The sequence below is a fragment of the Opisthocomus hoazin genome, chromosome 14 (assembly GCF_030867145.1).
Source record: "Opisthocomus hoazin isolate bOpiHoa1 chromosome 14, bOpiHoa1.hap1, whole genome shotgun sequence".
NCBI classification, from domain to species: domain Eukaryota; kingdom Metazoa; phylum Chordata; class Aves; order Opisthocomiformes; family Opisthocomidae; genus Opisthocomus; species Opisthocomus hoazin.
The window spans coordinates 11,808,465-11,834,153 of record NC_134427.1 but is presented as its reverse complement, the minus strand read 5'-3'; the positions used below and the strand labels follow the sequence as shown (position 1 = coordinate 11,834,153).

Below are 25,689 nucleotides of genomic sequence, written 5' to 3'. Positions count from 1 at the left end.
GTGCTTCAGGCATTAGCCTGCTGCATGGGACTGAAATGGGACCACCTGTTGGGTAAACTGCTGAGTGAGACGGGGTGGTGGACTACAGGAAGCCATCTGTTGAGCGGTGCTTTCCACTTGGCACTTGATTTGGAGGAGTCCTGGTGGGCTCTGACCATATTCCTCAGCTGACAGGCATGCAGGTCACTGGGGGGCAGGGTGGCAGGTTAAAGCCCTGACCCTGCGTTCACTCCCTCGCTGGTTGCTGCAGCCTCAGCAGTGCTCTTTAACTGTGCCATGTCTGCATTTTTCTATTGAAGATGCTCTAACTTGCAGGACTCTCTGCTGGCCAGTTACTCATTGCACACTGTACCTACAGGCATAGAAGTGGTGAGGGCCATGTCTTCTCTCAGAGGGGTGCTGCCAAGAGACTGATGCAGAAGGCTGTTTGTGTGATAAGCATTACATGCCGTGGACTCTTGAGCTGGTGGGACTTGAGGCCTACGTACAGAGAACAAGTCAACTCATAGGTCTACTGTGCACTATGCTGTTCAGCCCCCACAGATCAACAGCCCTGCAGTGGTGTTTTGATCTTTTTAAAATAAATGCTGTCAGTCACACTGGAGGGGAAGAAAGGATGTACTGTCAACATTTAACATGATAGGCACTGGAACATATGGTGGGGAGACAGTTGTCCCCTGCATGCAATCCTTGATGCACCCTGTGTGATCAGCTTGCTTAGTGCTAGGAGGTCAAGTTAATTAAATTTTAGTTCCAGATTTGTGGGCACAGAGGCAGGAGATATCGCTGCAGAGGACAGGAGGGGGAAGAGGGTGTGCCATATTCAACCCATCCTCAGAAACCTTCCCTGACTTGAAGGTGGCAGAGCATTCATGTACTGCTGGGTGACAGCTTCTCCTTCTCTAGGCAGGGCGTGCGGTGCCCGGTGAAATGAGAGCTGGCGTGCTGCATCGCACCAGCAGAGAGAGCCACACTGTTCAGTCTCTCCCAAACCGTTCCTGCTAGGCGTGCAGCATTGCTTTCTCCTGTGCAGTGGAGATTTTACTATTGGAAGCTGCAGAATAGCTGAGTCCTGTCTTTGGGCTGAGGAGGACGACTTCCCCAAGGCTGCAGAACTGGTCTGCAGCAAAGCCAGAAGCAGTAGCCCACTGATCTGGAGGGATTCTCTAAGGGATGGAGAGCAGCTTATTCCTCATCATGCAGCTGGCTTCTGGCACTTGCTGTTAGCTCTGACAGATGACAGTGGTTGTGACTTTCGGGACCTGGATACCTTTGCAAGTACAAATGGGCTATTCAGTGGCTGATATGAAACAAGTCATCAGACAGTAAATTGGGCTTTGCAAATAATTATTTCCTCCCCACACCCTTCAAGACCAGCAACACAACTGAAAAATTCAACTTGGATCAAAACATAGGGGGAAGATTATGAGTTCTTCTTTCCTTGCAAAAAGAAAAGTTCTGTTGTTGTTTCCCACAACTGGAGATCCTCCTTTTGGTCTGAAGGAAAATCAGCTGGTCTGAGGTTTCTTCAAGGAAAGCAAGGGAATTTGGAGACGGGACTCTTGAGAGGGGTAGTGACTGCTTTTCCACCAGCTAGTGTGCAACAGGGTAGTTGGAGAGATGGGAGATGTATGAGCACCATTGCTTGCTGAGCTGTATGTTTCATGTGTACGTGTACACACAGACAACAGCACTCTTTTCACTCGTTCTTTTATTAAAAAAAAGTTCCAGTGGCTACCTACCCACCCACTTTCTGAGCAAGCTTATTAACTACAGAATACTGGCATAAACAGGGGCTAACGGCAGCTGCATTCCCACCTACAGAAGCCAGAATGCAGCTTTGAAACCCCAAAACGTATACTTTTCCAGCAAACATGCAATATGCTGGAACAGCCCAACTCTTGTTTGCATCTAGTGAGGTTTAGGAATCAGCCATCGCAGTACACAGCTCTTGGTGAGAATCAGCTCACGACCTTCCTGAGGCAATGCCCCCCAAGTCTAGGGCAGGGTTTATCAAACCTGCAGAGATTTTTCCAATGTTTATTGCAAGCCTCAGTTGGCTCAGGTGACCTGCCTGAGTGTAAAACGGTGTCACTGCAGGGATTTTGCTGCTCTTGTTGTTAATGTGGTCCCTGCTTTCAAAGGGAGTATGCGGAGAGAGAGAGCAAGCTACTAGGGTTGCTCCTGTGACAATGCCACTCTGCATGTGTCTGGGCTTATTGGAGTTGCACACTGGGATTTTCTGGAGCATGCTAATGCTAGTTGTTCTTACTCAAACACTTGATAAAACCAAAGCACACAGAAAGCCCAAGCACAACTGAAGAAACACTGGTAATATTTCCCTGAGAGACCTGGGAATGAGTTTGTATGCAAGATCTTAATCGGAAAACGAGCTGCTACAACTCTCCCCCTAGATTTGGGATTGCTCTTGTGGTGGGAAAATGGGGTCCTGCAGTAAATACAGACATGAATGCTAAAGCTGTGCCAGGGTGCTCGAATGGACAGAGCAGGCCAGTGGTGGTGTATTACAGCATAGCCTGGGCTATGAGTCAGATCCAGACTCATCACCATCATGTGGCTTGCCAGTCACAAGGACATGTTTGTCCCCTCTCATACTTGCGTTGCTGTGTGCCTTGAAGGAAAAAGAGGCGGAACTCCATTCCGTGGCTTACTCTGCCATGGGACTGCAGCAAGACATCCAGCACTCCAAGGAACACACCTGGCTGTTTTCTCTTTCCTTAAACCCTAGTGGCAGTGTGGGGACTGAGATGCCAGCAGCCCATGGGCAGCTGCCCTCCCAGGTCACAGTCTGGAGGAGACCCTGGGGTTGTTAGCAGTGCTCTCCCACCCAGAGAGGGTCCCATGCTCCTTCCTGGCTATGGGCGCCTGGGAAAAGACCTTCAAAATATATTTCAGGTACAGTTAAGCTGAGTCAGCTTTGCATGTGTGGACAACTTGCCTCAAATAAGAGCAATGATCTGAGTTAACAAAGCCTAGTTTCTATGGATTTGTCTTGCAGTGGACAGAGGAGAACCTAATACAGAACTTGGTGCTCAGAGCTGTCTTGCAGAGCAGGATGTGCCTGTCATCCATATGGATTCAGATTCCTGATCGAGCCTGAACCAGCACACTGGTTTCCCCGACAGTGGGAGCATCAGTAGGTTTATTTTACATCTAGTTGCTTGATGATATGCAAGGTGTAAAAAAACCATCATTCCAGCTAACACTGATAGAGGCATGGAGGTCTTATAGTATTTAACCACAAAGCTCAGAAGTTGCTGAGAGTGGGAGGGGAGAGGAGCTGCGAACAGCACAATAGCGTCAGCTGCCTCTTTCTTAAAAAAAAAAAAAAAAAAAAAGAATCTGCAAAAAAATTTGAATTGCTCAGAGAGGTCTGTAAGTGAGGAAACAAAAGTGAAATTGCTTGGGGAGAGGAAGAGAGGCAGATTTGTCGTACTGTGACAGAGCTGTGAAGAACCCAGATCAGGGGGTAGAGGTGATGTACATCATGCTTGCAGTGACTTCAGACTTGAAGGGGTTAACCATGCTGTTGACCTTCCCATTCCCCGTGCCTTGGGCTACATGATAAAGCTGGGTTCGCAGAAAACACCCATATCTCTGAATATAGGCAAGGAAGCTGTAAGCTGCAGCTCTTGTTTGGTGAGAGGCTAATCCTTGAAAACCCAAGTGCCTGTACTCCCAAGGCTGATCATCGGCTTGAGCCTCATGGGAGCCCCTGTGCTAACAGGTAAACAGACCAGACTGGCTTTTACAATGCCACTTTTTTTTTTTTTTTTTTTTTTTTTAGGGAAAGAGTTAGTGGATTTGCTTGGGTCAAACCTGACAAATAGTGGGGCGGCCAGTTTGGACACTCTTCTCCAGCACTGGGCTGCAATGCAAGTGTGGGTGGCATGGGTGGCAATTTAACTGCCTTTTGCACTGACCCAGAGCATTCTCAGGGGTCTCAGTCCTGCAGACTCTCAAGATGCAGCTACACCTTGCACAAGTGAGGCATCGAAAACTGAATATTTTATTTTTCTGTCTTTGTTTTATCTTACCGAGATCTTGTCTCCTGACTTGTGGCCTGACACTTGTTGCAGGCTCATTTGGGTTGCTCAGGGAGGCAAAAATTCCTCCCGAAGTATCTTGGCTCCCCATTTGCTGCTGATGTCTGAACTCTGAAGCAGTGTTCGATTAAGATAACGGACTAGGTGGGCAGGGACCACAGCTGCCCTCTTGTTGAGGGAATGCCAAGCGGGCTGTGAGCTTTCAGTAAAAAGTAATTAATGGTAAAGCAGACTCCTGCAATCCTGCAGAGTCTCTTCTGTTTCTGTTACTTAGGCTTTTAAAGGCAACAGCATCGCAGTGGCTTGACTTTCTTCTCTAGTCAAAAAAGGAACAGCACTTAATCTAGTGACCTCACATTTATCTTCTGCCCTTCATTAGCACCATCTGTCTGCCTCTGCCTGTTGAAAGGCAACTGTGCCTATCCTCGTTTTTGGGACAATACAAATATTGCTCAATTACAGCAATGCTCTAAATGCAATTACTCAATTGCAATGTTAATTGAATTATTTGAATTTAATTATTCCATTAGGAACTCTGTCGGTACAGCCTCAGTTGCTTGCTTTCTCTCTAGGCTAGCATTACAATGCAGCATCTGGTCACACAGGGAAGGACTGGTTTCACTCAGCCCTAATTAGGCTGGGGGAAGTCTGGCACTGTTCAGAAATGGTGCTCTCAAGTTCAGGGACAGGTGTCGAGGCTGCAGGCACCTTCTTTCCTTCAATCAATGAGTTGCTATGCACAAAAATACTTGCAAGCAGAGAGCCATGACTATTTATGCAGAAATAATTTTGCAGGAGAGCTAGTGTCAAAAATACTTGTGAGGGTTTTGTGAGTGAAGGAATCCATCCTAAGAGATACTTGGCAGAAACCAAAAGGACCAGTTGCACAGCATGAACCTGTAGTTAAGACTACACATAGTCATCAAGACAGTTGCTAAGGGCAGCTCACAGGCTGTGTAGGGTCTGAGACAGGACTGCAGAGCAAAGCTCACCAGCTCTTGTGGTAAATTCACCTGGGCAAACAGAAGAGCTGTTTGGTGTTTGTTCCTTATTCCTAGGAGAGGCAGGATGAAAAGAGCTAGGATTAGGAAGATGCCCTTTGAAATTCCCAGGTGGTATGTGTGCAGTACTGGAAGCTGCTTTCCTGCCTCCCTGAGGCAAGGACTCTGCTGCTGTCTCTGTCCAGGGCAGCCTGGATCTCCTGTCCCGACACCCTGGCACTATCATTGGTTTTTCCTCACTCAACATCATCTGGAGCCCTTGTCGCTTGACTTGTGGGGCACACTATGATTAAGAAGGGTGCTTAAATGTTTCCCTCCCTTCAACCGTATGAGCTCCCTTGGTTGATGGAAGACCTGCAGCACCAGTTTAGAGCTGTGACAGGTGGACTGGAAATAGCCCTGCCTACCCCAGCAGAACCGCTTCACCCACAGCCTCTTCTGTTAGCAGAGCCCAAGCTGTACCACATCTGTTCTGCAGCAGCCCAGGACTCTGACTACCATAGACAGCCCTGGGCTTTGTACTTAATGTCTGCACTGCACTTTGTAAATGTCTTCACTTTTTATCTGAGCTATGTTAAAGCCCCTGTCCTTGCAGCTCTGAGAGCAGTAGCTCCTGAGATTTGCAGGTTGACGTATTGCCCTTCCAAGAGACAACAGCATGCAAGGCAGAGATCTCTGAGGTGGGGAGGTGGGTTTCTTGGTCTCATACATCAGATGGACCTTTCTTGGTGGGATAGCATCCCCAGCACTGTGCACCCCTGTGGGGTCCAAGTTACCGAGACAGCACTTGCTCAGTCCTTGGTGACTGGTGATCCTGGAGACTCCTTTTGTCTGCTTGGCCCCCTTCACCCCTCCCTGTGCCTGCCCACTCCCACTCAGCTGTCTGCCACGGTGCGAGTGCTGCATGGTAAGTTTTATGGACCCATCGGGGCATAGGAGAGCGAGCAGAGGTCAGTGGTTGGGTGCAAAATGGCAATTTTGTGGTGACTTCATATAAAATGCTCCTACCTAGAGACCAGGAGTACCAAAGGATCTTGGTTCAACACAGATGTAGGGAAATTAAGTGGTGAAATAATTGTTCTTGAAGTATTTTTTGCAAACGTGGTCTTCATCTACCATGTTCCTCATTAACAGAATAGGGATATTGGCACTTTCATCCTGGCTGGTGTGTTGGGAGCAGTTGGAGTTTGAAGGTGGCAGGATCTCCTGTGGTTGTCGCTTCTCAGTCCCACTTTGCAAACATTGCTTCCTCCCCTTCTGAAGGAGAGACAGTTTCCTTTACAACACACCAGATCTTACCCAGCTTCGGTGAGCACTGGCTCCACCAGATCCTCCCAGTGAGGCTCAAGCCCTGAGAAGCTTCGGGTGCATACCTTCGTGTGCCTCAGCACAGGACTTCGCTGGTCCCATGAGACTGCTGATGGAGCTGGCCCCAACAAAAAGCTGGGGCCGAGCTATGCTGGCCCAGGAGGCTGTGGTGCCAGGGGAGGCAGCTTCACATGGCACTCAAGGACATGACAAACACCATACCCAGCCAAAGCACCCGAGAGGCTTCACAGAGCAGACTGTAATTACAGCTCCCGGCTCTTTGCCAGGATGCTGATGGATAACAGCTCCATGCTCCCACCGTAACAACATAGCGGAGGGGTTATTGCGAATAACGGCACTGTAGGATGGGACTGGTTGGGCAGTGCTGGAGGAGCAGCTGCAGGGCTGGTGCAGCTGGTGTACAGAGGAGCGCAGCTCCCTCCTGCCCTCATCCCCTGGGGTCAGATTGGAGACCTGCCTCTAGGTCTCATTGGGCTCTGCTGCTGCTAGGAGCTGGCTGAAGATCTGAGTCCAGGAAACCTGCCCTTCTGATGGCTGTGTGATCCAGGCCTCCATCTTCACCTCAAGCAAATTGAGAGGTTATGCCAAGTGAAAAGGATGAGCCTCTCTGGGGAAGGGTGGGGGCTGAATATCCTGCAGAATAACAGCGTAGAATTGCAAAAGTAGCCCCTAAAAAGCCTCAGAAGGTGAGTGATCCTAACGACTGCTTTGGTGTCACATGTCCCTCATGTAGCTGCAGAGCTCTCAGCAACTTGCTGCTCAAGATGCATTCAGCTGATTGCATGGCACTGGTTATTTGAGTATCCCCAGGCTGTTTTCTGTGTTGAATTCCATATTCTCCAATATCACACCTATGGGCTCTCTCAATTATGTTTCTCTACATGCCCATATGTCTACACATGAGTGCCTTTCTGCATCTCCAACCTGCAGCCTCGTCTCTTGTTTGAGAGATGTTAACCTATCAGCATTATCTTCAAAGCCCTACCTCTTCCAATTTGTCAAGGAATTGGATTTCCATGCCTGCAGTATCTCAGCATCTCTCCCCTCTGTACCTGCTCTGTTTTCCTGCCTGGTCTCCAGGATGTCTCTGCCATTCTGGCAGAGCCTCCTTATTTCAGTTCTGGCACATCAGGTCTGTGAAGCTCAGTCTTGCAAAGCTGCTTCGGTGCCAGTGGATGCACCGAGGCACTGACTGGGGCTTTTCACAAGCCCCTACAGCAGCTTCCTGTTGAGGCTTTCTGGGTGTTCCTGTGGCAAAATGGAATAGTTTTATAGGGAAAGCAGTAGCCTGGCACTGGGCAGCCTTTATCCATCGCTCTCCTCTGCCTCATGCTCCGTGAGGAATTTTGAGCCCTGAAAGCTTCACCGCCTCTTTGAAATGGGAGGGAGCTGGGGGAGCTCTGACCATCACTGGGGACCTGGCGTTAGCAAGGGGCAGTGCAGCAGCACACCCAGCGCAGGGCTGGAGCCTGTGGACGCACACTCGCCTCCGGCCGGCGTGAGATGTGGGCTGTCGGACACCAGGCAGGAGCCACTCCCTGCTCCCTGCCAGCGCTGGCGCCCGTGCTGGGGCAGGTTTGCTATAAATCCATACCCGTTTACGTCACAGGCAGTCAGAGCCAAACCCTGAGGGTATTGAAAAGCGGCCTTCAGATGCATAATTTTGTTCTTTTGACTCATTTAATATTTCACAATCTTGGCAATGCATTACTGTGCCAGAGACACCCACAAAGGCTGGCTGGAGGTTCAGCGACTGACATTTACGTTATTAGGCTGAGGCTCCAGAGCTCACACTGGGCAAGGTGAACAGGGCTCTTCCTTCACTCCTAGCTGGAAATATGGCCTTTGCAAAAGTTTTCAGCACTGGCTTTTAGTGCTGATCCAGCTGATGGCTATGGATGGCAGAGGGGAGTAATGACAATGCTGCTTTTGGACACCTTGCCCAAGGTTTTCTTTAACTGGAAAGTCTGGACTAGGGTAAAACCATCAAGAAACATGTTGGGCCCTTGATGAACACAATCCTGAGTCAGAAGCTGTTTACCAGCGCTCCTGTTCTGAACTGCTTCCAGATCCGCTAAAGGCACTGGTTTAAATAATTGCCCTTCAGTTTGGAAATATTGGCTCTTCTCTTGTATCAAATAACATCTAATGTCACTGTTGCTGAAAGTGAGTAGGATAAAATTGCCTGCCTTATTTTTCCTAGTGTGTTGGCTTTATGCATTTGGCAGCATTTGGAGTCAAATCAATCTTACATTCTTCTCCTGTACAGGTACTTAGTTTTGCTGATGTTAGGGTACAGCTTTCATGCGGGGAGGGGAGAGGAGGCAAACCACAGCTGAGAGCACGGGCAAGGGGGTTGCAAAGCCCCACAGGCTGCGAGGGAAGCTTGAGGCTACTGCATCCCTCTGGGATTCACTGTATCTGCCTCCAGCTCCTTGCCTTGGCTGCGAGCTTCTGCTGGGTAAGCAGTTCTGTTCAAGCTGCTTACACACTCTAAGACCCCAATCCTATGCAAAGACCAGTTTCAAATCTTCAACAGGACCTAAATGCCTGCAGAGCTACCCACCTGCTATCCAGGCTTCGTGATATCTGCCCTGGACTTCAAATTGTTTCACCCTCTTTAGGTACCTTGGGATGGAAGGGACTGAGGTGACACTTGTGTTTGAAAATCCCCATGGGCCAGAGGTGAGCAGTCATTCCTGTTCTCCCAGGTAGCAAACCAATGCCCTGTCTGGCCAGAGCATCAAGGCAATGTCCCCTTCCCTGGAGAGTCCAGTGAGTGGAGCAGGGCTGGGACGACAAATTGCTGGTGATTGGAGGCTGCTGCTTGGCTGTGGTGGTTGAGGTTGAAGCTAGGCATGCCGCAGCAGCACCAGCAGTATTCCCACTGGCTCCTTTCCCCCGGGTTCTGCTCATCAGCAGGTCACAGCCATGGCTGGATGTGTAATGCAGACTTCCAGCAGCATGCTCAGACCCCTTGCATGCTGTGGAGCTGTAGGCTGTTGGTGTCCGCTGGGAGCATCCCTGCTGCTGAAACTGCCTTTGTATCTTTTGTCCCTTTGCTGCTCTAGACTCCTTTGATCTTGCTTTTGAGAGGTTGTGGGTGGTGGGCTTTGGTTTTTTTAAAATCCTGGAGCTGTTCCATGCCTCAATTTCCCCAGCTGTCAAGCGGAGACAACACTTCTTCCTCCTGCAGAAGAGGGCCAGCAAAGGTCTAGAGACCTGAATTTTGGGAGTACCAAGGTCCTGCCATGCTTGGGGACATGCACCCACTGCAACTGATGAGGTGTTTCTCACCCCACGTGAAGAAGCCATCCCTGTGTCAAAGCTGACTGGCTTTCAAGTGAAGGGCACCAGCTGTCCTGGAGGGGAGTTGCAAGGGACAATCCTCCTCCCCCAAGTACCTTAGGACTGGTGTGGGCTCCTGGCCTGCAGATGGGGTGGAAGATGCTCTTTGAAGGGGGCTAACATCACAGGCGAATGTACTCCCCTTGCGTCACGCTGTGGGACTCCCACTGCCAAACTCTGGCACGTGAAACATGTGTGCAGCATCCCCAGTGCTGCGAGTGCCTAACTAGCGCTAGGGCTCACTGCTCGACTTTCCTTACCCACCCAGGCGCTGCCTCTTCTCTCCATTGCTGTAGATGATTCCTTTCATTCTCTTCAAGAGGCCTCCTGCTGCTTCTTAAATCTTTTCAGTTCACCTCGTTGAAATACTGCAGCCCACTCCAAAACCTGATAAGGCTGAGTGAGTGCAATGAAGATTATGCCTTCAAGAAATGTTTTTCTTCTTGCTGGGGAGGCTGGGGATCACTCTCCACGTGGGGGATGCTGGGACTGGTGCTGGACGGTGTTGCTGCCCATCAGCTGGGACCCTGCTATGGGCACTTGGAACAGCCAGGGAATGACCTGCCAGGGCACACAGATCTTTAGGAGGCCACTGTGTTGTTCAGCTGGTGTTGATGTGAACTTTTTTCACTCTTTTGGGCAAAAATGTCTTTCTCTGGGCAGCACTTGGGGGGAAAAAGCCCGTGGGTGAGGCTGCCAGCAACGGATTTCTGGTCTCCTTCCAGCTGCAGCATCTGCATTTCTCCCCTCCTCCAGCACGGCTGCTCCTCATGCTGGCTCACCATCCCGTAAGCAATGATGGATTCCTCTCCAGCTAGCGCTTTCAGTGCAGTTGCAGCTGGGTGCTCCCTCAAATGCCCAGCCACTGAAGAGTGCTGGTTTTACAGTCGCAGCAGGGGGAGCGTAATCTCCATTCATTGCTTTATTAGTGCTGTAACTGCTTTGGGCTACAGTTACCTTTAATTACTGGCTCTGCTGGGGCTGGTTGTGCCTCTTCCAATGAACAGTTTGGAGGTCCTTGCTCCCAAACAATGAAACCACTTACCACCACTTATCTTTTAAATCAGAGCTTATATTTAGCTAGTACCTTCCATTCAGTCTGCTTCTCAACACCTGCATGGAGAAAAGCTGTGCAATCGTGCTGTTCACTGAAGGATTTGAAAGATATCTGCCAGCCCTGCGGCTGCAGCAGAGTTGGGACACGGTGTCAAGGAGAACATCGTGTCGCATAGTATTTGCCTTGCTGTTGAGCTTGGTTAATGCACTTCCTTCGCTTTGTGCATTCTATAGAGTGAAAAAGTCTTCCAAACACATACAAAGTCATTAAGGAGCACATAGCCACCGAGCAGAGAGGGGAGCAGCTGAGAGTGCCCCTTGCTATGTGAGCGTGAGATGAGCTCTGCATCTCTCTTTCATGGGGGGTAAAAGGCAGAGCTTAGTGAGGGGAGAAAGTGTCTGCTCAGGACGCCAGTGGGCTGGAGACTTCTTCTGAAAATGAGTGCTGTAAACCAGGAAATGGGATTATTTGCCCTGAAATCATTATTCCTTGGATTTATTACCAGCAGAAAGGAACCAGGAGCAACCCTGGCATGTCCCAGCCTGTTGTCTCTCTTTACATGCAGCCTCTGGATTAGAAACTGCTGCAACAAGTTGTCTTCAGCAAACGCTGGCTCTGCCACCAAGACCTGTGCTCTCACCAGCACCGCAGAAACTGAAGCAGTAGGCAGGGAAATTGTCCTTCCCGCTCCTCCCCTCCCAGTGACCACGGCTTTGGGACGGCCATCCAGAGGGACAGTGTTTGGAGGACACAGTGCCTTAAAACAAGACACAGCATGATTGCCCCTGGTCATTTGACCCTGAGTGACCTGCATCTAGCAAAGAGGATGCTTTGCCCCTCAGCAAACCCAGCCACGCTGCATCGTATGGGAGCTGGCAGGTGACTGCAGCCATTTCACACTGTTTCCCGTGCAGGAGGAGTGTTTCAGGCTGCAGCAGGAGAGTGTGTGTCCAGAAGATGCTGTACAGTCGACTGCCCAGCACGGCCGGCTGGCTCTGCAGAGGACCACATGCCGTGCTGGCTGCCTGAGCGTGCTCTGTGCAGAAGAAGATGCCGGTGAGAGGGCAAAGAGCCCTCATCTAATTATTGCTGCTATATTTATATATGAGATAGACAGAGGAAGCAAGCAAGGGACACACACTGGTGCTGGGAACTCAGTGGCCTTAGGTGGGCGAACTGAGACAGGGCACTCCAATTAAGTTTTTCCCTTGTGCGCATAATTACTCTCCTTTCCCTTGCCTGCCTGCGAGGCCAGCCTACCCGCAGTGCTCCCCGTGGCAGGAGGCGGCTGTAGGGAAGCAGGGCTGTGCGTCCCTGGGCAGGGAGCAGGAGGGACCCCTGGATACAGGAGGGGTGCAGAGGCCGTCAGGCAGGGCCAGACAGCGTTGGGGACAGCCTGTCCCACCATGGGGGTTTATAATAACACCCTTCTGGCACTTGCCATGCATGGAGCAAAATGAAATGCACCGTTCTCTCGACTGGGGTTTCAAAATACCATTAAAGGATCAGAGTGTGCTCCAGCCCTGTGTGCCTGGGTGCTGGCATCAGGCAGGGGAATGAGATAATTGATTGCTTTCTCCCTGCGATCCAAAATGGTTTTGATGTCAGCCCATTCATTGCGGTAGCTGGAATACTAACACGATTCATTTGAGCTGCAGCCCTGCAAATGGGTGGCTTTACTAATGGCTAATCCGGGATGATGGATGAGCTGGGGGGGATGCTACTGCTGAGTAAGGAGAAGGCAGCGGGAGGGAGGCAGCAACAGGCTGGGACCAGCAGGCACTGTTCCCCAGCCAGCGTGGGAGCTTGGGGGGGAGGCAGTGGGCAGGCAGGTTGCAAAAGTACCCGTGTCCCAGTCCCCTCTGCTTGGGGCGGTCACAGGAGAGGTAACATCAGAATTTAGCCACCTGGTTTTTGCCGGATCTGGACTACAGATTAACAGAGATGACAAGTCTTCTCTCCATCTTTCCTACAGCCTTTCTTAAGAATTAGATTTATTTATTTATTTATTGTCAATATAAAGTGCCCTGGGGTTACCAGCATCCTCAGGTAAGTGAAAGGCAAAGCTGAATGCAAAAGAGAGGGCAGCAAGAAACAATGAGATTATGATCCCAAAGGAGACCAGTCATGCTAATTAGCATCAGGCAGGGGCTGGAGCATTCCCCAGCATGCCAGCCCAAGCTTCCCGTGGATCCAGCAGCTGGTTCCCCGTCCCCAGGCACAAGCACATCACTGTGTTTTGGGAGTGTTGCTGCTGATTTATATGGGGCTAAGTGGAAGGAGGGGTGGTGACCGTGGTCCCCCTGCCCTTCAAGGCAAGGGAAAGGGAAGCCCACTGGGGAAGATTTTGCTGCATCCCACCCCCAAGCCATGTCTTGTGCTGAGGATTCAGTTCATGGCAAGGCTGGTGGCTCAGGGAGGAGGACTCATTGGAGGAGGACTGGGGCTTGTCAGGCCCCTGGTTCCATCTGCATGGAGGGGACCATGCTGGGCTCTCATGACAGCACCTTTCCGCCCAAAAAGCAGCTTCTGTGTCTGCATGCACCTGAAAAGATTGACTTTAAATGGTTGCAGATCAAGAAGGAGGTGCTCTCAGTTATCGATCACTTACTGATTACTCCAGCACTTGATATTCAGCTTGTAAATAAGATTACAGGGTAAATCTAAAAAGGAAGCAGACAGATGATAAGATTCTTCTCATTTATGATAAGCTCAAAGAACTTTTCCCCCTCTGCCCCCCTCCCAGCTTTATTACAAAGTCCAATAAAATACCCTGGGGATGGGAAGGAAGAAAGAGGAGTGATTCAAAGTGAACATCAAAAGGCACCTCTATCCATTTTAGTGTATCAAGTAACAGGCACTGAGAGATGCTCCCAGCCAAACAGGGTGGCTGCTCTGAGTGCAGCAGCCTGGCACTCTCCCTGCTGCACCTGGATCGGCTCTGCTCAGCCCAGGGCTTCACCTCTTCTGCGCTGGAAAGACCCAACCCCACTCGTTTTTGTAAGATCTCAGGTAAGTGTCTATTTTGATGGCAAGCATTTGAAGTGTTAGATGGGGAGTTCAATGTAATAGGCTGTTCTCACTGTTTTCACCCCATCTCTGCAAAAGAGGAACAAAACAAATGCTTTGCAGCTAAAAATAATCTATTCCTCTTCTTTCTCCACGCTGCTGCAGTGCTTTGCTCTGGGCTCCTAGCAGTGCCAAGTAACCTGGATCCACCAAGCCAAGCTGAAGGAGACCGTGATTTAATGGCAGGACATTTAAGAGCTATACACACCTTTGCCAGCCCTGCAAGCGTCGGTCTTGTGATACCAAGTGGCTGAAGTAAGCCCCAGCTCCTGGAGTCATGGGAATTATTGAAAATGTTTAGATCTGGAAGAAATGTAGTCTCTTCCACTGGACAGCCATGGGGAGGTTTCTCCCGGCTCCATCTTCCGAGGGCATCTCCCTCCTCTGAGCAGCAGCCAGGACATTGCCACAGGGAGATGTGCACAGACTGTCCAAAAAGCAAGGATCCTCTGAACCTTCTTTATGGCTGCCACTGCTTTAAGGAAGGGAACAATGTCCTTGTTTTGAGTTAATTTAGGATCTGGCACCATCCAGCTGCAGGTGCTCCAGCAACATGGTTCAGGAGTGAGGGCTTCCCCCTTTGCAGACGGATGGCTTCCTCTGGCTTTCCTGTGTGTGGTAGCAAGGAGCTCTGGGAACATTTGGTCTAAAGTTTGCTTTTGCCAACAGACGTTTGCAGCAATCTGCCCTTGGCAGGAATTATGCCAAGTTATTATCTTTCAGTGCCATGGCGGGGAAAGCTGTAACCCCCACCCCAGCTCTCCTCTGGAAAGATTTGGACCCCCCAGTGCTCACAGCAGCTCGTGCTGGCAGTGGGGCATCTGCGCTGCACCCCTGCCGGGGTTTCACACCATGTGCCAGCGCCGACATCAAGCACGGAGTGCTTTCGTGGCTATCAGTGGTCCTTCAAGAATCAGGCTTTTAAGTACAGCAGGATTGACTTGAAAACCGTGATTCATTCATTTTTAAATACCAGATCTTGGATTCTTATCCTCTGCTTCTAGGTGTGTATCCCCAAGCCTCCCCGGGAGTTTATGAGATCTTGAAATTCAATCCTGGAAGAATACATTAAAAATTCAGTTCCTTGTGCAGTCCTGTGATTTTGGAGGCTGAGGTCTGAAGGAAAAAATAAACATCATCTGTGTCGGTGGGATCGGGACATCAGGAGCCCTGTGCTGATCCTTCTGGGGCAGCGATGGCCTGTGCTAGCCTGGGGCATTTAAAGAGTGAGATGCCGAGCAGTTTTGCTGCAGGAGGAGCTGGGGCTGCAGTGCTGCAGTGGGCACAGGGTCACTGCTGTGCAGAAGCGGGGCTGGGGTGGCCGTGTTGGCACCCTGCTGCCCGCTCTGGAAGGGCAATGCCAGCCTCGGCAGCCTCTGTGCTCCAGCAATCCGCGCTCTGGTCTTGACCTCTATTCATTAGAGACCACCGCAAACCCTGAAGCACGAAGTGTGGAACCCCCCTGATTTTCAGGAGTGACATTATGCCCCTGCTTGGGACCTGCAGTAGTGGCAGCCACATGCTTCCTGCAAACCCCACACTTTCCACTGCACGAACTGAGGGACCTTGTGCTTTCACAGCCTTTGAGTGAAAGGTTCCCCTTTTTCCCATGTTAAGAGAAGGCAAAAGCCTCCACTTTCTTCAGGGCGAGGACTTGTGCTTGTGATCCACAGACCTGGGGAATCCGTGGATTACTGCTTGGAGTAAGGAAAACGATGAAGTGTCTGAAGTCTGCGGGGTGAATTTCTGGAGGGGACTGTGCCTCCTGGGGAAAATTTAAAGGCATCTACAAAGCCTCGTGTGCGGTTTCTGGCTGCCAAGGGATGGGGCAGCCCCTGAGCCATGGAATCATTGGCATCATATTTGCAAGCCCAGCTGAAGGTCCCTTCCCCCTTTGTACGTTTTCAAGCCTGCAGCCACATCCAGCTGCTGGGGAATCTGCGGGTTTTCAGCACACTGCCCAGAAGCCCACCCACCACCCGAAGAACATCCATCACATCTCACAGCCCTCCTGCGTGCTGCTTCTGAGCTGGAGCGGTTGGGCAGGAAAGCCTGCAGTCACATTTCCCCAGCAAGAGACGTCCTCTCCAGCCTTCAAAAAGCCACAAGCTGCTCACAAGAATTCACACCCATGCTGAGAAAAAAATGCCACCTCCTGTCCAAAAAGGTGAAAAGACAGGAAGAAGTTATAAGCAACTCCAAAAATGACTGCTGAGAATAGAAATACATGTGTAACCATGGATTCCTCTCTGCAGTGCACGCCTGAAATGCAGATGCCTACTGCTGGCCCCGCTGTGCTGGAGCCAGAGCCTGGGAAATGGCCCAGGAAAATGCTCCGCACCTGGGGCTGGGGACGATGCTGGGGACAGCGGCATCCTCAGCCCAGGGCAAGGGTCTCTGTTGCAAAAGTGGGGAGCACTTGAGCAAGGGTCAGAGAGGTGAAAGCCCAGGAACACCAATGACCCCCCGTCCCAGAGCTGCTCGTGTGAGCTCAAGCCTCTCCTGGGGTATGCCGGAGCCAGCCCCCTGCCCATCCTCAGCGAAGAGGCCTTCCTGGGTGATGCTACTCCCACCAGCCCCCTGGGAATGCAGCTGTAGTCCTCCTGGGACAGGCAAAGGCCACTTCTGACCCCAGACACATCTGTACTTTCAGCTCAGTGCTCTTCGGCTGCCCTTTGATTCATGTTGGCAGAGGGTGCCCAGCACTAGAGGCTCATTGCACCTAGCAGGCCCACATGTCCCACTGCCACAGGCCCTCCCAACCCACAGGGTCCCCACCGTGGAGGGATTTATAATTTAGGCAGGGAACCGGGGCACGAACCTGCGGCGAGACTGAGAATGCCAATATCTTCATGTCTTCAGTTCCTTCCTCCAAATAAATTACTGCATGACTCTAATTATCATTCTTGCTCTGGGTACACACCGGCTTAATACAGAAAAGGAGTGTGGAGGATATATTACTGCTGATCCTTGGTCTTTCATCTTTTATATTAAAACATGTTTAATTCATTGCAACATAGATTAAAATAAGGAAGGCCACAGGTAGCCTCTGGTTTTGCTTGGAGAGAATTTGGTTGCCGGTGCTGCCCACGTTGGGAGCTGGACCGTGCTGGCTCCTGCGCCCTTCCATGCCAACTGCAAGTCCAGGGCTGGCTGAATCATACTTGATTGCACCGCCACGCTTTCTCTGGCTTTGGAATTGTGGTAGTTCAGACATCAACACTAGAGAGACAGTGTTGCAAATGTGTTATTTTCCCTGGACAGACAGGTTACAGCTGAGCCTGTCATAGACCCTGTTAGATGCAACAGGTTAATATTATCACAGAATTAGAGAATGGTAAGGGTTGGAAGGACCTCTGTGGATCTTCTAGTCCAGCCCTTCCACCAAAGCAGGGTCACCTAGAGCAGGCTGCAGAGGACCTTGTCCAGGCAGGTTTTTAATATCTCCAGAGAAGAAGACTCCACAACCTCTTTGGGCAGCCTGTTCCAGTGCTCCATCACCCTCAAAGTAAGGAAGTTCTTCCTCATGTTCAGATGGAACTTCCTGTGCTTCATTTTGTGCCCATTGCCCCTTGTCCTGTCGCTGGACACCACTGAGAAGAGCCTGGCCCCATCCTCTTGACGCCCACCCTTAAGATACTTATAAGCATTTATAAGGTCCCCTCTCAGCCTTCTCTTCTCCAGGCTAAAGCCCAGCTCCCTCAGCCTTTCCTCATAGGGCAGATGCTCCAGTCTCCTCACCATCCTCGGGCCTGCCTTAGCACTAAAGACTGAAGCAAAGAAGGCATTCACTAACTCTGCCTTCTCTTGCATCCTCCATCACCAGGACACCCACCTCATTCAGCAGCAGCCCCACATTGTCCCTGGTCTTCCATTTGCTGCTGATGTAGTTGAAGAAGCCCTTCTTGTTGTTTCTGACATCCCTTGCCAGATTCAATTCCAGGTAGGCCTTGGCCTTCCTCATTGCATCTCTGCATGCTCTGGTGACATTCCTGTACTCTTCCCAAGTGGCCTGTCCCTCTTTCCACATTCCATGGACCTTTCTCTTCCACCTGAGCTCCACTAGAAGCTCCTTGTTCAACCATGCAGGTCTCCTGCCTCCTTGGCTCCATTTCTTTCTCAGGGGGATGCACCGCTCCTGAGCGTGGAGGAAGTGACGTTTAAACAGCAACCAGCACTCATGGACCCCCCTGCCTTCGAGAGCCCTGACCCACGGGATTGCTCCAAGTAGCTGCTTGAAGAAGCCAAAGTTAGCTCTCCTGAAGTCCAAGGTTTTGATCCTACTTATCGCCCTGCTTCCTCCACGCAGGATCCTGAATTCCACCATTTCATGGTCACTGCAGCTGAGGCTGCCCCCAGCCTTCACATCCTCAACCAGTCCCTCCTTGTTTGTTAATACAAGGTCCAGCAGAGCACTTTTCCTTGTTGGTTCCCCCACCACCTGCATCATGAAGTTATCATCAATGCTCTGCAGGAACCTCCTGGATTGCATGTGCCTGGCTGTGTGGTCTTCCCAGCTGATGTCAGGGTGGTTGAAGTCCCCCATGAGAACCAGGGCCTGTGACTGTGAGGCTGCTTGCAGCTGCCTGTAGAAGGCCTCATCAACCTCCTCCTCCAGGTCAGGTGGCCTGTAGTACACACCCACAGTAATGTCACCCATATGAGCCTGTCCCTTAATTCTAACCCATAAGCTCTCGACTCCTTCTTCATCCACCCCCAGGCAAAGCTCAATACATTCCAGTTGCTCCCTCACATATAGAGCAATTCCACCACTCGCTTTGTTGGCCTGTCTTTCCTAAAGAGTCTGTAGCCATCCATGACAGCATGCCAGTCATGTGAGCTGTCCCACCATGTCTCTGTAATTGCAATGAGATCATGGCCCTGCGACCACACGCAGATCTCTAATTCTTCCTGCTTATTGCCCATGCTGCGTGCATTGGTGTACAGACATTTCAGGGAGGAACTTGAGCATGCTGGTTTCCCTGTACGGGTGCAAGAGGATCTGCCATGTCTGTGTCCACCCTTAAGGCTGTTGGTCTTTTGCTTCTCAGCTTGGGACACAGCTGAGGAACATTTGTCACTGCTCTGATTGGCCACACTTAATCCCCAGCCAGATGGGATGGCTTGAGCATTGTGGCTTTGCCCCCCACCTCCCTGAGACCTTCAGTTTAAAGCCCTCCACACCAGGATGGCTCTTCTGAGAGAGAGTTTTCTGTCTTGCTTTCAGAAAATATCTTTTTTATGCTATAAGAGCCTTTGGCCTTCAGTCCCCACTTTACATTGAATCTTCACCTATCATGAAAGCATTTCTCACACTGCCTGGCAGCGTGCTGCAGAGCCAAAACCTTTTTTTCCCATTTTCTTTAAAAGACAGCAGCGTGGTAGAGCTTCTGAAGGGCAATGACACTCTGGCCACTGACACAGGGCCTCAGCGGCTGCTCTGGTGTGAGTAGGATGCTCAGCAGACGCAGGAGCCAAGCTAACAACCCCTGCTGCCTGCAGCTATGTCGGAGGTGCACAGGAGCGTCAGTATCCGCCGGACGGGCAAAGGCGCGTCCAAAGTGGGGGAGCGCGCACACACACATATGAACACCTGGACTGGCAACGTGCATCCTGGCAGAGCATCTCCCAGGACCAATGCAGCCCTCCGCTGCAGGGTCCCAAAGGCTTGCTCAGGGCGGGGGAGGGAGCACAGAGCATCCAGGGATGAGAAGATGTGGGGCAGGCACATGTCCACTGCACTTCTGGTTCCCCCCATCCAGGGCAGCACAGGCCATATGGGGAAAAGGCTGAGGACAGGGGAAGGCAAAATGGAGGCAAGGGACCCCCGAGCAGGAGGGATCCCTGGCTGCACCAGTGCCGTCCCACGCAGCACTGCCCCAGGCCGGGCAGCCTGGCTCCTGGCACACCGACCTTCCATGACCGTGCCAAGCTGAGCACCAGGGATGAGCCAGGTGTACACTGGCAGCATCTGCTCCTCTAGCACTACAGGAGTGATCCACATCGGCTCCATCCGTCCATCAAAGCGCTTTTCCAGTTTCCCCTGATGCAAAGGTGCCAAGCACATCCCTGGCTGCAGCTCAGGCTCACGTGAAGTGTGGCTCATACGGAGCGAGGCAACTGGGAGGCAGCAGCTGCGCAGAATAACTCATCACCCCTGGGAGCCCAGTGTCCCCCTCCCACAGTGGGTGCTGCACCATGTCACCACAGCCCAGGGCTGAGGAGGGGGATGTCACCCCGGGCTGCATGTTGCCCCTGCCTCTGGCTGGGGGAGGAAAGAGGCTCTGCACTACCTGCTTTGCCAGGGCATCTCCAGCACCGTGACACTGAGCCACCCCTCCCCGGGGCAGCTCCACAGGCCAGACACCCTCTAAACCACCCAGGAAATCCAGAGGACAGGATCCATTCCTCTGATTGCGTCTGGCCAGGCCATGTCTGTATTTTGGGGCATGTGAGGAGGGGGGGCTCCTGGAGGAAACCCTCCTTGTTAACTGGCTGGAGAGAGAAAGCAGGGGCACTCCAGCAGCTGCTCAGCTGCTCCCTCTTCCAGGTGATGGCTCACCTCTCGCTTCCTCACTTCTCAGCTCAGACAGGAACTGCTCTCTGGTGCATGAGAGCATTTTGTCATCCTGGGCCCCGTCCATGGCTCTGCAAAGCCCGCTTCTCCTCCTGATGGGAGTGGAGCTGGTCCAGCCGCAGGGCTGGGAAGGGGAAGAGAGGGGAAGAGAAAAGCATGGGAAGGAAAGGAGAAAAACCACTTGGCTCACCCCAGCACCTCCTCCCGCCACCACTCCAGCTCCAGTGGCTCCCTGAACTGGCAGCGAGACCAACCAGTGCTGAGCCCTCGCTGGCGGCCGCGCTGCTGGGAGGGAGGATGCAGGATGCGTCCCGGAGGTGTGCGACAGGAGGCACACGGAGCCCCAGGCCTGCCCCAGGGGAAATCTGCTGCCTGGGCACCATGCTGTCCCACGGCGGGGACGGGGATGGGGAGGTGGCCGTGCTTCGCATCACCATGGCAACCCGCGGAGGACGGCTCCACTGTGCGCGTCCCGCATCTCGAGGACGAGCCTTGGCAAATCAATAACCCAGCAGGGACGGTGATGGGCTGAGACAGGGTCGGGCTGCGGGTCCCCTCCTGCAGGGCTGGGGACGGGGGTGTCTCTGCCCTCTGAGCGCAAGCTTGCTGATCCGCTTGGGAGCAGTTTTGCCCTGTGCCGAAGCAGCTGAGCCAGAGGTGCTGTTTCTGCAGTGGCCCAGCCCTGATGAGGGCACCGGGGTTTCTCTGCACCCGTATTTCTTGCCTGACTCTATTGGGAAGTTTCTCTCCTGACGAGGCTCTCGGTGGAGCCTCGGCTAGCGCACGGTAATTGAGAGACTGCGTCATACCGAACTGATGGGGAGCTGGCGTCCCTCGTGCTGATGGAGCTGGCTGATTGGGAGAATGCTCTTGCATTTCTAACGCTGCAGAGGTTTGGCCAAGGAGCTCCTCGGAGGAAATCAGCAGCCTCAAGATGCTCTTGCAAAACACAACGTTTCTGCCCCGGCGGACAGCTCCAGCAGGATGCGCTCCCATCCTCACGCCGTGGTGGGACACGCATGTTCCTGCCTCGTGGTTCCTGCTGGTGATTCAGTGCCTCTTTGCACCTCCACTCTCCCATCTCATTATGGCCCCACGTGGGACCAGAGCATGAGTGGGAGAGTGGGGCTGCCCAGCTTTACCCCTGCCTTTTCTGAAGCCGCAGATCCATTTGCAGCTCCTGGAAAAGGAGGTTTTGATGAGCCCCATTTTGGGAGAAAGCCCGGGGGGGCTGGGTACAGGCAGCACTGCCTGCCGGGTTTCCCACCTTGCTGGCATCTGCCTGGGGGCGAGGTCCTGCCTGGCCAGCCTTGCCCAGCTCCAGGGACCACTCTGCCTCGACATGTCTCTGGGACACGGTGCACATCCCAGGGCTGCCCAGCTGCCTGGCATGGATGCAGTGCTGTGCCTGAGGCTTCCCCAAAGCAACGGTCAGCAATGAGCCCGCATGTGACGAGTCTGCGTCTGCTCAGCGTGGCGCAGCACCCCTCACCCTTGATGGTGTCTGCCAGCGGTTGCCCTTCAGGCTCAGCGGCACCATGGGACCATTTAAAACATGGATGAACGTGCCATCACTCCACAGCAGCAGCTGAAGCCTGTGGCCACCGTGCCAAGCTCGCTGTCCCTTGCTCAGGGCCAGACCCTTGCGCGTGGGTGCCAGCGAGACCCCTGGCCACCGCTGCCCTCTCCTTCCCCGGCTCTGCCCCAGCCACCACTTACAGCCTTCCCCCAGTGCTCACATTTATTTGACACTGATTTGTGCTGTGGCAGAAAAGCCATTAAGGCGCTCTTGTTAGTACAGGAGGAAAGCGGTCTGCTGTGTGCCTGTGGCCACTTTAGAAAGCCAGGATGAGGGCAGTAAATAAGGTTTCACACTATTAAGATGATTGGAAAGTCTTGAACGAGAGCAGTGGGCCGGCAGAGCTGCAGAGAAGGTGTCCTCCAAGGGGCAATTGCCGAGCAGCGATCTGCCAGAGCAGCGCTTGATCTCCATTTATCTTTCTGCCGAGCCATGAGATGGTTTCAAGCCTTGAGCTGCACAGGGTGTCTGAGGTGGCCATGGGTGCCCCTGGGGTCCTCCTGTGGGACAGGGCAGGGTGGAGGTCGCATCCAGCAATACAGATCTGGCTGGGTTATGGGCAACAAATCTGCTTCCCAGGGATCAGGAAGCAGTGTAAAACAGGGGGAGGGTCTGTCGAGCCATGGGTGGTGTGGAGCCAGAGCAGTGGCTGGCCCTGGCTGGGATGCAGAGGGTGGTGGAGGTCTCCACTCCTGCTATCTCCCTTCCTGAACTCAATGCCTCCGTGTGCCAGCTTCACCCCCGGCACAACAGCAGCTCAGCTTTCCTCTCTTAGCTGGGTGTTGGGAGACTTAATTCATTATCATTAATGAAGCGTGTCTGGCTCTGCTGCAGGGGTGCGGTGGTACAGCTCAGCTGAACGTGTCTCCAGCCCCAGGGAGCTGCTCGACGGAGGGGATGTGCTGTCAGCGCCGGGTTGTTATAGCCCTCATTTTCCCCTGCTGCTGAGTCACAGCCGGGCTCAGTCGCAGAACAGGCTGTAAAGTCGCTGTTTTGGGTTTATGGGGTCTCCAGTCCATTATGGCATGTCTGAGCAGCTCCAGTGCCCCTGCACAGGGCCAGGCTGATCTCAGTGGGCTGCTGCCCAACCCCAGAGACAGGCTCTCTCCCACAGCATCACAGAAGGAGCAATGCACACCCAAGTCCTTGCAGTGCTTAATTCATCACTGTGAAGGGCAATGTCAGGTGCCTAAAACTAGGCATCCACCTCCTAATTTAGGTACTTCAATAAATAGATTGATTTGCCTCTTCCTTTATCCTCCCTAGTGCTGCTCAGCACCCAGGGTCTTCCAGCGAGGTGCTCTGTTCTGGGGCATGTTGGAGCAATCCAGCAGCTCCAGGGGTAAGACCCCAAATCCTCATATATCCTTGATTTACCCTGGGTAGGAGTCAGAGCCTGGAGAAGGAGGAGCTGCAGCAGTTCCTCCATCCCTGGAGGTGAGAGCCCTCCTGGTGCTGCAGGAGCCTGGTGGCTGGCAAGTGCCTACTCCAGCAGCTACTAATTAGCATTATCAATAAGCAGCCTCAGCCTCCCCAGGGTGGGCTGGGGGGATGCTCCTCAGCCTAGTTATGCCCCGGGGGGTTTCTGACACCCCACCGTGGTGCCCGCATAGCACCTCCCTGCTGCCTGTGACCTCCCCAGGCTCCGTGAGGGACCAAAGCAGTTTGACTCCTCTCAGTGCCATGACAGGTCACCGAAGCAGTGTAGGAACATGTTGGATACAGCCAGCAGCATGGAGACGTAGCTAGGGCCAGCGCCCCATGTAAAGGGAGCCACGGGGGCAGAGCGATGCTATCCCAGTCCCTGCCCAGGGGTGCTCGCTGCAGCAGGACCCGCTGCTCCCTCCCTGTGCCTGGAGAGATGGGCAACCGCCTGGCAGCTCCCGACGCGAGGCTGCGGCTGCAGCGATCTGCCTGTGCACGTTTCATAGCACACGTGTTCCATTAAGAAAAAGATCAGAGTTCCCAGGAGCTAAAAATAACACCAGGCAGCGGAGTTTGGCCAGGAGACAGTAAGGGAATGCGGGGGTGGAGCAGAAGGTGTAATTTCACTGCCGGCTCCTCCAGCAACAGGGCGCGGGGAAAGGGTAATGAATCAAGCCTGCCATGGCAGAGGTAAATCGCTGCTGAATGAGCAGCATGCATGCCGCGGCAATTCAGCTCCGTGCTGCATTGCTCCTCATCTGGCCCACAGCGGGTGCAGGGCGATGGGGAGGGAGCGCAGCCGGGTCCCAGGGGTGCCCAGGGGCTGTGCCGGGGTGACAGGCAGGGCTGCCTGGCCGCTGGAGGCTGTGGGATGCCAGGATGCTTCCCAGCAGACAGCCGTGTTGAGATGCTGGGCAGCAGTGTCTCGGCGAGGCGGGGTGTGAGCTGTAGGGCCCTGTAATCTAGTAGTGACAGGGCTGCGTTCGAGTATGGCAACCTCTGGTGCTCAATGAAAGAGTGAGTGCAAACACAGACTCTTAATTACCACAGCTCCTCCAGAGCCAGCTCTGCCTGCTCTCCCCAAGCTGTCAGATGCTCTCTAGCAAATGCCTCCATCTCCTTTCCATGGCCAAATCAAAGCTATTTATTCACTCCTCGAGATCCAGACGCTTCTGTTTTGTCACTAGTTGAACAGCAGGGAGAAAGAGCAGGAGGAGCGAGGAGGGGAGAAGCCCCTGTAGCTCCTTGTAGCAGGATCAGTAGCGCCACGAGGTCCAAGCCCCGTGTGATACGGAGGGGACGGAGGCCACTGACCCTCCCTGCCAAGGGAGCGCCTGGCCCACAGCGAGCCTTGCTGGGGGAATGCTCTTCATTCCCCGACAGTGGCATGGGGAAAGGAATGGGCAAAGGAATTTGCTCTTTGAGATAACGCCTTGCCCTCCAGGTCTTGCATCCCAGCATGTGTAAGAGCACCTGGCAGGTCCCTGACAGTCCCAGCAAGCTCCTACCATAGCCTGGAAGGAAAGCAACAAAAAATAAACCACAGCAACAGGTCCATTTAGTGAAGGCATTTAGCTTCCCAGCACTGCTCCCCATCGCTGCTGGCTTTTGGAAGGGGCTGGGCGAGATGACTGGCAGCCCCAGCAGCTTTGTGCAGATGGACCAGTTTGGTCAGGTGAGGAGCTGGAGAGCTGCCGTCTCCCCGGCCGGCTCTGGCACTTGTCTGCTCTTCAATTGCTGCTTTAGGCGGGAGCAGGCAGAAGGCATCCGTCACCTCCCCTGCACCCAGCCTGATCCTGCTGGGGCCTGCTGGTGGGTCAGCACCCATGGCAGCACCACGGAGCTGCCGTTCCCTGGGTACTGCATCCCTGCAGGAGCTGGGCTTGGAGCCCCAGCTGAGCAGCTTGCTCTGCCCCGCGGGCTTTGGGCTGTGAGTGCTCCTGGCTTTGGTGGTTCCTGCTCTCTCAGCCTGGCTTCCCCGGGTGGCTATGCTGCCTGTGCATGCTTGGCCCCCTGGCCTGCCCTCAGCTTTGGGGTGAAACCAGATACCAGGTTAAATCTGAGATCCCAAGACGATATCTGACAGGTTTCTTGAAAATCAGTGACTGAGTGGAAGACAGAAACCCCTTTTCCTGCCCTCCATGGTGGGAAAATACCACCAGATGGGAGACTTGGAGTGTCCCCTCCCAAACAAGCTTCACTTCAGGCTGACTCCTGCAAGGGAGGCTGATTTCAGA

The 25,689-nt window shown here is 52.9% G+C and overlaps 1 protein-coding gene across 1 annotated transcript in view; it reads right to left on the bottom strand.

Moving 5' to 3' along the window:
* Nucleotides 1-12,243, bottom strand: part of PRRG3 (proline rich and Gla domain 3) — a 109,186-nt gene extending 96,943 nt beyond the window's left edge. The window contains exon 1 of the mRNA XM_075435852.1: nt 12,240-12,243. Within this exon, the coding sequence (XP_075291967.1) occupies nt 12,240 (1 nt within the window). The 5' untranslated portion in view covers nt 12,241-12,243. The remainder of the gene's footprint in view (nt 1-12,239) is intronic.
* Nucleotides 12,244-25,689: the final 13,446 nt, after the last annotated feature.